The sequence below is a fragment of the Strix aluco genome, chromosome 1 (assembly GCF_031877795.1).
Source record: "Strix aluco isolate bStrAlu1 chromosome 1, bStrAlu1.hap1, whole genome shotgun sequence".
In the NCBI taxonomy this organism is placed as follows: domain Eukaryota; kingdom Metazoa; phylum Chordata; class Aves; order Strigiformes; family Strigidae; genus Strix; species Strix aluco.
The window spans coordinates 100,936,270-100,948,365 of record NC_133931.1 but is presented as its reverse complement, the minus strand read 5'-3'; the positions used below and the strand labels follow the sequence as shown (position 1 = coordinate 100,948,365).

At 41.2% G+C, this 12,096-nt stretch overlaps 1 protein-coding gene across 2 annotated transcripts in view; it reads left to right on the top strand.

The window, feature by feature from the left end:
* Positions 1 to 12,096, top strand: part of MBOAT1 (membrane bound glycerophospholipid O-acyltransferase 1) — a 58,323-nt gene that overhangs the window by 21,174 nt on the left and 25,053 nt on the right. For both annotated transcript variants that reach the window (XM_074829345.1, XM_074829355.1), the window contains exons 2-4: positions 2,849 to 2,994; positions 3,521 to 3,598; positions 7,938 to 8,033. In XM_074829345.1, coding sequence (XP_074685446.1) covers positions 2,849 to 2,994; positions 3,521 to 3,598; positions 7,938 to 8,033 — 320 coding nt within the window. The remainder of the gene's footprint in view (positions 1 to 2,848; positions 2,995 to 3,520; positions 3,599 to 7,937; positions 8,034 to 12,096) is intronic.

Genomic DNA, 12,096 nt, shown 5'->3' with positions numbered 1-12,096 from the left:
TGCAGCCTTCTCACTTCCTTTATGCTGTTGAAGTAGGACACATAATGTTCATATGACACTCGGGAATCCTGATGTGTTTTTGTGACTCTTTGACACCATCACTGTCATTTACGGATCCTGAAAAGGAAGGTTAATCTTTAGGTTTTTGAATTGTATTTGTAACTTTTAATGGTGTCTTGTAGTCATTCCTTTGTAAGGTACTTTCTAGCTTAATTCAGTACAAAAAGGGGTAAACTAGTATTCTGGAATTAGTGCTTGCTGAGTACATCGGGTCTGTGTTGTTTGGCTGCTCTGCAGAAGCAACCCTTAGAAATTGAAAGCTGATTGAAACATAAGGGTAGCATGTACTTTTGCTTTTATCCTGGTACAAGGCTTTACTCCAACTCTTGCAAAAACAGCAGAGAGAAGAAATTGTCTTGGTTAATTTGCACAACAAAATGAAGATTTGATAGTGCATGGTTGGTCTACCCATGCTAACTTTAATCCAAGTAGCACAGGTAACACATGCTCGGACAAATTGATAGTGTAGGCAAGCGACAGCGTATGTATGCAAGGCTGCTGTGCTGTCGTATATTGTACGTTCACTTGTGATGAAGTCTCTGCTGCTTGCTTTCTACTGCTGCTGTGGTTACCTGCCTTAGCTATGTAAATGCTACTACAGGTGTGTCTGCCATGGGATATTGCACTTTCGTTTTGCTTTCATTTTCGCCAAGTTCCAGCATCTTTTAACATCTCAAACTGAACATACGAGAACTGGATGAAAGTAAAAACCAAACGCTTATCGTGATGGTTTTTACTGGTGTAAAGCTTCTGTGAGTGACGCTGGACAGAAGGGGGTATTGTCTTTTAAACAATCAGTCACATCAGGTTTCTTGGAGTATTTGCACTTTCCTTCTTTATGCTGAATCAGAGGGGTTCTGCATGCCACAAAGTTGAGCTGCACTGGATGTACTAGCGTGACCCTAAGTGGGAGCAGACAGAGGGAGGATTAAGATTCACTCAATTGTCATTGATGAATTGGCAGGCATCGGTTTTAGGAACTGGCTTAGAAAGGATGCAATGAGGGCAGCCCTGTAGGGGATGTCCTCTCTTCAGCCATTTCTTCGGTATCTCTGGCTGGGGAAGGAGGGGAGGAGGGAGGAGTTGGTGTTTTGAGTGTAATTCTATGGTAATAGACCAGATAAGAGTTTGGGATTTGTACTATATCATCTGGGTTTTGTGAGACCAGTGCAATTTTGTTCTCTTACTTTTTAAACCTTGCACAGAAAATAAGAATTGTCTTATTTAAATAAAGTGTAAAGTATTGTCATAATAAGACATTGCTAATTACTTGCTTTTGGGTATAGTTCTATGATACCATCTGTTATAAATGCTGGTTGCTTATATTAACAAGAAATATATCGATATTGTCTCTGCTTCAAAGAACTAAAATTCAGCATATCTGAGTATTCAAATTATTGCATTATTCTAGTGCATGGCTTCCTGCATCACTGAAATAAAGGAACTGCAGCAGTGTAGCCAACAAATTTTTAATAAAAGCATTTGCTTGAACAGCACCATGCTGGATATAATCCACCAGTATAAAAGCAGTTTGAGGCTGTAGTGTCTTGTTAAACACATTGTAAATGTTTTTGACAAGAAGCTTGGCGGAATCCAACCACCTCTGAACAGCCAGCATGTCGGAGCATTTCCGAGTGAGATATATCATCCTGACCTGGACTGATAGTTTTGGATAATCCTCTAATCTGAGTGATTGCTTAAATGTTGCAGTTTATTTAGTTTTGCTCAGTGTAGGATGACTTGCTGCTAGAGAGCTCAGGGTGAATTTGATTAGGTTTTTTTTTTTTTTTAAAAAAAAAAGGACTGCAGCTGAATAAGCAAATTTAACTCCAGCTGTCTAGGGTCCAGGCTGAATTTAGGGATGTCGTATCCTAATGTTCTGTTAGAGACAGCTCCTGAGCTCTGTTGTTCCTCTGACTTCTGGGATTTTTGCTGAGGCTGTCAAAGAGAAGGTGACTTGAAGAAGGCAGCTTGGTGTTGGTTTTACTCTGAGGAGTAGTCTCTAGTCATGGACTGCTTGCCCTCCACATGTACCTGTCTTCTGCTCCCACTGCCGTTGCTACTTCCTTACAGTGGGGCCAGACCACTTTCCACACTCTATAGAGACATGCAGTAGCCAAAGAACAATTGGGAGGCATTTTTCTTTAGCTGTCTGCTTGGTGGTAGAGCAAAGTTGTTTTCTTTTGCACTCTTCGACTGCAAAAAAATGGTAAGTTGAAAGGCCTGCTTGGAGAATGCTGTGGAGTGGAGCATTTCAGCTAAGAAGTCTGTCCAGTTACTGCTTGTGAAACAGCATCACATCAGGATTGTTGATTTTGCCCTTGTTTTGGGGTTTGTGGAGAAAGTCAGGCACCAGGGCAGTGCTTCAGAGTCCCAGTCTGCTTCCTGGCCTCTGCCTCCCACCAAGAGGACAGAGATGGGGGTGATGTCCCCTGTGCCTGGGTTGGGCTGGCGTGCCAGCATTGCTGGCAGCAGAGCAGAGCCCTTCTCTGGGGGGAGTGAGAACTGCCCAGAGCCTGCCTGTACCTCGGGTAGCTGGGGCCTGTTCTTCCCCTTGTCTGGGTTTTTGGGTGGCTGGCTACATGCTTGTTTAATCCCTTCTGCCCTTGGCCAAGGAAAGTTACTGCTTGGACTCACAAGTGAGAATGCTAAGAAACAAAAGATTAATTGCTCTCACTTCTTTTCACCTTCTTTTCCTGGCTCCACTCTTTATTGTTCTGAGAATGGAGAGACTCCTTCTCCCTCCTCCTTCAAGAATCACAGCCATTTTTTGTTTTGTCTTTTACAGATCAATTTTGTAGCCTGTCAACTGTTTGCACTTTTGGCTGCGTTTTGGTTTCGTATTTACTTGGGTCCCAGTCATGCCAGCTCTGCTGTTCGCCATGCATTTGCCACTCTCTTTGGAATATACTTTGCTGTCTTCTGCTTTGGGTGGTGAGTATTTAGTCACCATTTAGATAAGGCTTGGGTAAAAATATTTCTTAACTTCATATCAGCTTTTCTGGATTACATCTTTTTAGTCTTAAGGGACTTCCTGTGTTATAAAAAAAAAATAATTCATAACCAGCATAACCATCCCAAACCCTCACAGTAAAATCAGCCATGAAAGTATTTGTGAGTGAAGTATTTAATCTGTGATGTTTGTTCTGGAAGTTAAAGCCACACCAGTCTTCTGTAAAGATACCTCTTTTGGAAAAGATGTATCCAGTTTGAATATTCACTTTGAGCCAGGCTGCTCTTTCTCTCCATGAAACACGTTGACAATATCATGTCAATAAGTATTAATCTATGTTGGATATTCAGGCTGTAAAGGTGTCATTGTGATAATCCATGTTTACTGATACCCTGATATGACATCGCATTTATGACATTTGCATAGAAAAATATTCCCTCGCTCTGAACTGCCAGCCTTTCCAGGTCACATAGAAATTATCTAAATACCGGCTTTGTTGTTTTCAAGGTATTCCATTCATCTTTTTGTCCTGGTGATGATGAATTATGGCATTATGAATATGGCGAGTATTCCCAACATCCACAGGTGAGCTGATGTGGCTGCAAGTCTGGAGCTGCCCCTCTGACAACTTTTTTCCACTCATGGAGAAGCATGAGGGTTTTTTAGGACCATTTTATTTTCTTTTAATTTTCTTTTTCTCTTTTCTCTTTTTTCTCTTTTTTCTTCTTTTTACTCTCTTTTCTCTCTTTTCTCTCTTTCTCTCTTTTCTCTCTTTTCTCTCTTTTCTCTCTTTTCTCTCTTTTCTCTCTTTTCTCTCTTTTCTCTCTTTTCTCTCTTTTCTCTCTTTTCTCTCTTTTCTCTCTTTCTCTCTTTTCTCTCTTTTCTCTCTTTTCTCTCTTTTCTCTCTTTTCTCTCTTTTCTCTCTTTTCTCTCTTTTCTCTCTTTTCTCTCTTTTCTCTCTTTTCTCTCTTCTCTCTCTTCTCTCTCTTCTCTCTCTTCTCTCTCTTCTCTCTCTTCTCTCTCTTCTCTCTCTTCTCTCTCCTTTCTCTCCTTTCTCTCTTCTCTCTCCTCTCTCTCTTCTCTCTCCTCTCTCTTCTCTCTTCTCTCTCCTCTCTCTCTTCTCTCTTCTCTCTCTCTTCTCTCTCTCTTCTCTCTCTCTTCTCTCTCTCTTCTCTCTCTCTTCTCTCTCTCTTCTCTCTCTCTTCTCTCTCTCTTCTCTCTCTCTTCTCTCTCTCTTCTCTCTCTCTCTCTCTCTCTCTCTCTCTTCTCTCCCAGTTACTTGCAGGAGCCTGGTTCATTCAGTTACAGAAGCAGCTGTAATCTCCATTTGTGGTTTTTTGCATTGATATATTGCATTTCCCTACTAAATTGCTGTCATCAAAAGTTGGCTTTTGCAGCTTAATAATTTATGCCTAAACCTCTGGTTTCTTAAACGTAATGAAGTCATATTCTCCTTGGTCTTGTGTCCTTGAGGATTGCTTTTGATAATCCTTTTAATGTATTTTCCCCCTTGCTGTTTGGCCTTTAGGTATTTTCCACTTCTTCTTGAGTTAGGTAGTTCAAATAAGGTCACTGTGGCCGCTTAACTTAGTGATCTACAAAATTAAGTCTTGCATTTGGTACTGGGCTTTGACCTTGAAAAAGTAGAAAGTACCAGAAATGTCATTGCTTTGAAGCAGAAGCTTAGGGCATCATCATGAGAAGTTTTCCGTCATGGGATCTTTCTTTTCCCTATAGAAATGTCTCAGAGGAATGAAGACACCTAAGACTGCTAAAGTGCTTTATCAAACAAATGCCTTCCTGGCCGAAAGACAAGAAGCACTTTCATATGAAAATGAAAACTACATGGTAGTTATATGTGCTTCTTTTACTGCCTAAGAGGAAGTTCATGTAGAAGAACTTCTCTGCTCAGTCACTGAGCCTTCTTGTGTGCGTACCATACTCTCTCCTAGAGGTCAGCACATGAGAGTTTTTAAAACTGTGTAGGTGGAGTCATTTGGTTCACATCAATCTGCACAAATGGAAATTTTTGTTTGTAAAACTGCAACTTTATAGCAGGCTAGAAGGACAAGCTGGCAGTGCTTCCCACTTCTTTACTTTTGTGTTGGTCTCCCTAACAGCATGTGGTTAATACTGTGGTTTGGTTTGGGTGTGTTACAGGTGGTTTCTGTCTCTACACTGTGTGGCTGTTTCTGTAGCTGCTGCTGAATGCTCACATCCACATCAGTCTGGGCTGGGGAACGGAGACCCTTTCTTCGCTTGTCTTCAGGGCCAGGGCTGTCTGAGGATCTGATGCTCAGATAATCATGTCCCCTTCTTCTTTATCACTTCCTGAGGTGACACCTCTCTAACATCTGCATGGGAACCATCACTTAGGATTTCTCCAGGATTGTTTAGAAACTTGAACCATAAACAACAGTCTTGTTTATAGCAGTCACTAGCATTTTGCACCAGCAAGATAGGTATTAGTCAAGGAGGCTTTTTTCACCCCCTCACAGAGTCCAAAGCCTGGAAGTCCGGAGTTAATTAATTTTTTAAAAAAGTAATTGGACAATGTTTATGAAAGAAATGCTATCCAGAAACCAGAAGGAAAAATGTGCTGAAAATGTGTATTACTTTCTTCCCAGTCATTGTCCCTGCCCATCACTTGGGGGAAATGCAGGAGTTACGGACTGTAGATCAGAGGAACCAAGTGTAGATCAGAGGAACCAAGTCTGCAGAGGGAATCATCCAATATTTATGTCTTCTGAGACAAGCTGAGGTGGTGGTGGGGAAACGGGCACAGTTTCAACAGGAAACCCACTCACTCTTACTGTTTAGCCAACTAGTCACAATGGGAAAAATAGCTGTATACTGCAACACAAATTAAGCTGGTTCATATAATGTTGCCCACTGCTACAAGATAGTCATGTATTGATTTGAGTCGATGTGAAATAGCAATCCAACATGCTGAAAAACTGTAAGAAGGCTGAGGGGATTGGGTTAGGACTCTTCTACTGTATTCCACTAGCCATAACAGTGTGACTCAAAGTACATCCACATTATTAATTTTGGCAAAATAACAGTGTATTCAAGCTGCTTAGAATAAGCTTGAAAAATGCCAGTTTAAGGCTGACCTGTTCATACAGAGGGCCTGTAAGAGCACTGGATCCTTCATAGTGGTGCTCCAGGACTTGGCTCTTTTTCTCCCCAAACACAAGTGGAAGTGAACAAGAAACTACATAGTTTAACCTGCATGCTCCTTTCCCTGGTTATTTTCTGCTAGTTTGCTTTCCTAGTGAGGCTGCCAGCCTTAAATGGACAAATTAATCCAGCATCAGAAATGTTCCCAGCTGCAGCAGCAATTCAGTATATCTCTCCCTGCTCACCCCCCTTTCAATCTAGGTGCTTTACACTGAAGCACTGAGGCTTATTTTAGATGCTTCATCCCATCTATCACTGTTAGATGTCTCAGCTGGGTGGCTTGCCTTTGGAGGGATGCTTGCTGTTCTCTGTTAATGAGAGGGAGCCCAAGGACCTTGCTGAGGCTGGGCTGGATGCCTGACCCAGATAAAGTAAGATAGATTCTGCTCTGAATCTCCTGAAGAAGCTGTCGCATCTCCTCAGTCTGCCTTTCATGCAGCTGTTTGCTGCGGGCCATGTGACCTGCAGGTTGCCTTGCTATCCATCACTGTCATTCACACTGCACTTTATTGGTCCCCAGGGAGGAAAAACTAATTTCTTCTAAAGCCAGCCATGTTTTGACAAACGCCTGGCTCATTTTAAGTCATCTGCTAACTGTTCGTCGAGTCTGATTTCACCTTTAGATCCCCACCATGATCAATCCTCCTGTGGGTCTGGGGGGACCCTGCTTGGCAATGTGTGCTTACCAGGCTGCCTGACCTCCCGCAGCTCAGCTCTGCTGGGTGTGCAGGATGTGCAGTCTCGGTCTGTAGTCTGCAGGTCGTTGCATCTTGTCTCCCATGTGGCTAACTTCTGATGCAGGGGGCACCAGTAGACTTGGTCCTGGCCTGCCCATGTGATGCAAGCCTTTTGTTCTGGTGTTCTAGTTCTCCATTGCACTGTCTAGTTTGCTTCATGTGTCAGTCCGTTTCCAGATACCCATCCGCTTCTTGCCTCCCCAGTATCCTCTTTCTTGCTCAGGGAGAAGTGAGTTGTATGAAAGGTTGCATCTGCCCCACCTAGACACTGCAACACTTCTAGCCCTCAGACCATTCAACTCTTAAGACAGAGTCATGCTACTGTCCTGCCTAACATAATTTTGTGATTATCTTGAAAAACAGAGAGTGAATTTGTCATACTCCACTTAAGGAATGCTGCTTCGGTTGGACTCAACGATCTTAAAGGTCCTTTCCGACCTAAGTGATTCTATGATTCTTCTGAAAGATGGCATATTTCAGCATGTAGACCCAAAAAGATTAAGCTACAAGTTATCTGCTTTATACAAAATCAGAAGAGAGAAAATATCTTAAAATTGAAATATTTTAGTTTCTGGTAGATCTGAGGAAGAGTTGTACATGTAAATAAAGAACATTTACAGATAAAAAAGGCAGTGGATAACCTCGGCGACACATGTACAGTATCATCTGGTTTCAAATACGTGAGTCAGAAATTTCAAAATAATACGTGAGCATGGGAACTCTGAAATTGAAATGCCCAACTAGAAGTGATCCTATTTCTTCTTTCCTTTTTTCCCACCCCAGTGTGAGGAGACACCTCTGTAATGTTTTAACTGGGTGCACAAAACTATCAGTCCTCTTTGAAAATTTCTGCCAGATCTTGTAACATAGCTTCAGACTTGTTAACAACCTAATTTGCAAAAATCAAACTCCACTCCTAAACAAGCCCAAACCCAATTTAAGTGATTTTAGTTCTTGCTGGTACTTGTGTTGGTAACTATGTGTTCTGTATGTTATTGTTTTAGGTACTCCTTTGTCGTAGCTATGGGATACCTCACGTTGTGCCACATAAGCCGAATATACATATTTCATTATGGTATTCTCACTACAGATTTTTCCGGGTGAGTGAGTCTGCAAGCTGGGTCCTGTGTCAATTAGTATTAGTTGAATTCAGTATGTTTTAAGAACAATTTTTGTTATCTGTAGAGCACCTGCAATTTTGTTTCCCTTAAGCTTTAGAAAGCCTTAGAAAGACTTCTCTTTTTAAGGAAGGAATAAACACTGTGTGATTTTTGTATTGACTCATTGTTTCTGACGTTTTCTTGCTAGGCACTATCTAGTTAGGAAGGTAGAGCTTGGTTAGCTAGACTTCCACCTAGAGCAGCCTGGGAAGATAAGTCTGCCCAGTCACTTGCTGGAGCTGGAGGAGTGCTTACAGCCCTGGTAAGCAGCATGGCTGGTGCTCTGGTCCCTGGTGGGCTGCCCTGAGAGGTGTGGTGGGCTGCTCTCCTCACACCTTCCTAGCCACAGCTGTCTGCTCCGGGTCATCCTTTCCCCTATTCTGATTTATCTTGATGCCCCAGCTGGGAGGGTGTTTCCCACCCCAGTGGACTTGGACAGGGAGTAGATGACTGGGGGAGCTGGGAGGTGGGTGGGTAACCTGGGCAGAGAGACACTAGAATAGCTTTCGCTCTTGGCGCCGTTCTTACGGGTTCTCTCACGGGGGCAGGTTGTGGCTGCTATTTAAGTCACACAACTTTTTAAATGCCATGCATTTCTGTGGAACAGTGTTTTTCATATATACTGTAGTCTCTGATTTCACTGAAGCAGTAGAGGATGCTTGCAAAAATACAAACAGCTAACCCTATATATTTTGTTATGAGAGGAAGGTATGCTTTTGCATAATTTAAAAACAGTGTGGTAATCTGTATTCCACTTGTTTAATTGAATGTCTGAATACAGAGTAATTAGTAACATACTATGAAAAATTTCTGTAAACTGGCACAGTAAGTTGTCGATGCCTCTTCCAAGCCTCTGTCTTCTTAGAGGCATAGAGTAGGAAATCGAAGGTTTTTGCTGTCTGTGTGCATGTGTCTCTGTGTGAGGTGGTGGATTTAAGCATTTAATTAAATTTCAGGGGGTAGGGGGAAAGTTCCTCTGAGACTGCTGAGTTTTTTTATTAGAGAAGGGGCAGAAATAGGAACTCATAATTTAGAGAAATATAGTTCTATAATATTTTCTGTGGTTCTTTTAATGCACAAAAGCATGTCCTGAAAGAGCATGACATACTGAGAAACCTATAAATGGGACTGGAATGCTGTAACTCTGTGCGTGTGAGACAGAGAGAGAAATGCGAGAGAGCATGCTTTTCTGAATAGTGCATTCAGAAATGCGCTGTGAGGCGTATTAGCTCTCTTTCTGTGAAGACATTTAATAAAGATCCAGCTGAGACTGGGGGTAGAAGAAGAGGAATGGTGGCTGTTTATATTATAGACTAGGTAGGATTTTCTGCTGTCTTGATGAAAAAGGAGCTACGCTTACCTAATGATGAGCTTGAGGATAATAACGGTACTGGAAGAATAATACCTGAACTTTGTTATTTGATTTTGTCCTGATGCTTCAAGATATAAACCAGTTCCTAAACTTCAGTCAAACAGAAAACTGTCAAGTAGTAAACAACTGGAAAATGTAGTATGGATATGAACTACACCTTCATGGTATATTTTAAAAACTAAGAGTAAATAAATAAATAAATTGTAATGGTATTATTAAAATCTTGCAATCAAAGTGCTGAAACACAGTTCAGCCTCATAAATCTGTCTTAAAACCTGTTTTCCTCAGCCCCCACAGAGGCTTTATGCACATGCCTAAACAGATGTGATGACCCAGAGAGAGAAAATATACTCCCTGACCACAGTTGTACCATGTATGAGCAGCAGCTGAACCTCCTCTTGCTTGGTCTTTCATGTTTGATGGTTCCACATCTATTGCATGTGGTAACAGGGAAGCATTCAAACAGGCTCCTGGCTGGAAGGGTGGCCTTAAAGTTCTCCCTCTGGACTTCAGAAACAACCAAGACAGAGTCCATCGATCGATGCCCATCTCCCTCCAGCCTCAGATCCTTTTGGATGAACATGGCTGGGGATGTACATTGAGAAGGCAAAACACTGGATTTAAGGGAATCTTTAAGAGGGAACAAAAAGCCTGTCATCTGCTGACTGGTATTTGAGGTCTCAGTATCCCCTAAGTCTCTGGTGATACCTGATTGCAAGGAGGAAGTTTTACTCCAGATCAAATAGGCACATAACCAGTTCTAGTGCCATCAGCTTTCCAATGTCAGTTCTCTAAACTGACAAGCCAGACGTTAAATGGGTGTTTCCCAGTGTCGATGCTGAAAGCTGGCAAACGTTGTTTGCTCTCTTGACCTGCTTTATGCACTTAACAGCTTGCATGCATAACCCTTTTGATGTGTGCTTGCAAATACATTTTTTTGGTTCTTTAGTAATAGTTGATTGTGCTATTTGTTTGGGTCCCCCCAGTTTGAGAACACAGCTGTAAAATACAGGTAGAGATGGAGAGAACAAGCTAACTTTTGAGTCATGACTTAAGTAAACTGGAAAATCGAAGATCAAACTGTGACTCATCACTTAAGATTAAGAACTAAGAAGACTTGCTCCCTACTAGTGACTAGTTAAGTCTTCTAACTGATGCAAAGGGTAGGTTTAGTCACTGACTCCCACAATCAAAACTGTACTCAAGCTGCTTGCAGCAATTCCTTGATTTAAGAGTTTTTCATGTATTGCATAGTACTTGGGTGAAAACTCCATTTTATATTTTTTTAAAACTACGAGCCAGGTTTTAATGAAAACAAATTCCAGTTTGCTACACTTTTAATTACTTTTTTAAAAATGTATAGATATTTTATAAAAGTTCTTTCATTTATATTATTTCACAAAAATGTGGTGACATAGTTTAGGAATTTTCTCTTGACTGTTTTCTCAAAGAAAACTATCCATTTTTGAACACTAATCATAAAATACCTGAATGCTGTGCTTCCCCCTTAATTCAAATCAGTCTTTGAGAGAAACATGCATATTTTATTTTGCTTGGTTTGCCATGGCATTTATACATTGTACCTAGGAAAACTAAATCCTAACTCTTTCTCTTTTTTGTCTCTCTTATTTCTTCTTCTTTATGCTAAGAGGATTATGCTGGTAAGTTGCCTGGTTTCTATACAACTTTATAAAAATGGTAATGTGAGCATACAGTTTGGGTTTTTTTTTTCTTTGTATCACAGGCTCAGACCAAGTATAGTAATATTATGGCTTTAGAGAGAAATTAGTTTAAAATAAATCAAGGGATCTTGACTAGGGTTTTTGGAAACTAGTAATAGATATGGTTTCAATCTAGCAAGCTACATGAAGAAATGCCATATGCATATGATCATCTGGATGGAATTCAGAAGAGCTCCCTGTCCGTATGAAGCTCTGTCTGCTTTAATCCTTTGCTTGATTAAGACCATAGAGGTTTTTGGTTTCCTCTTCAAATTTGTGCAGTATCTGAGCAAGGTTTCCTAATATTGCAGCTCATTCAGTGAATGTCAGGGAATGGTTATGCATATGTGAGTTTCTTTGTGCCATTCCTTACAGAAAAGAAACTCAAGTTTGTGAAAATCACCACACACACTGGCATTGCTTTCAATCTTCTGTTGGTCTTGGAGAGACCAGACCTGAATTATCAGGGGGACACGAGCAGTTTTCCTCCCTGCAGATGTCAACTCTGTACCTCTTACATGAGTGTTTTGGTGGACATCACTCTCCAGAAGGAATGGACATCTTGATGTGTTTGCTCTGTCCCAAATGCAGAACAGCAACAGCATTCTCAGCAAACTGCTTAGAAAGGGATGGCCATTGAAAGAGTGCTCACCAAAAGCTATATAAGCAGATACTTTAGTAACAAGTGTCACTTCAGGCAGTGAATTTCTGTCGGGTGGTTAGTGCTTTGTTGCTGGTTTTGCCCCTCTCAGTGGCTTAGTTTCAACCAAGGAACAAAGGTATAACAGCTGTTTTTTACAAAGGAAACCCACTTGCTGATGGAAACAAGCATAGATGTACTCTGTTACCATGTTAAAACACAATGCAGAAATACTAACTGGTCCTGCGAGTTCAGTTGGTTATTTTTATT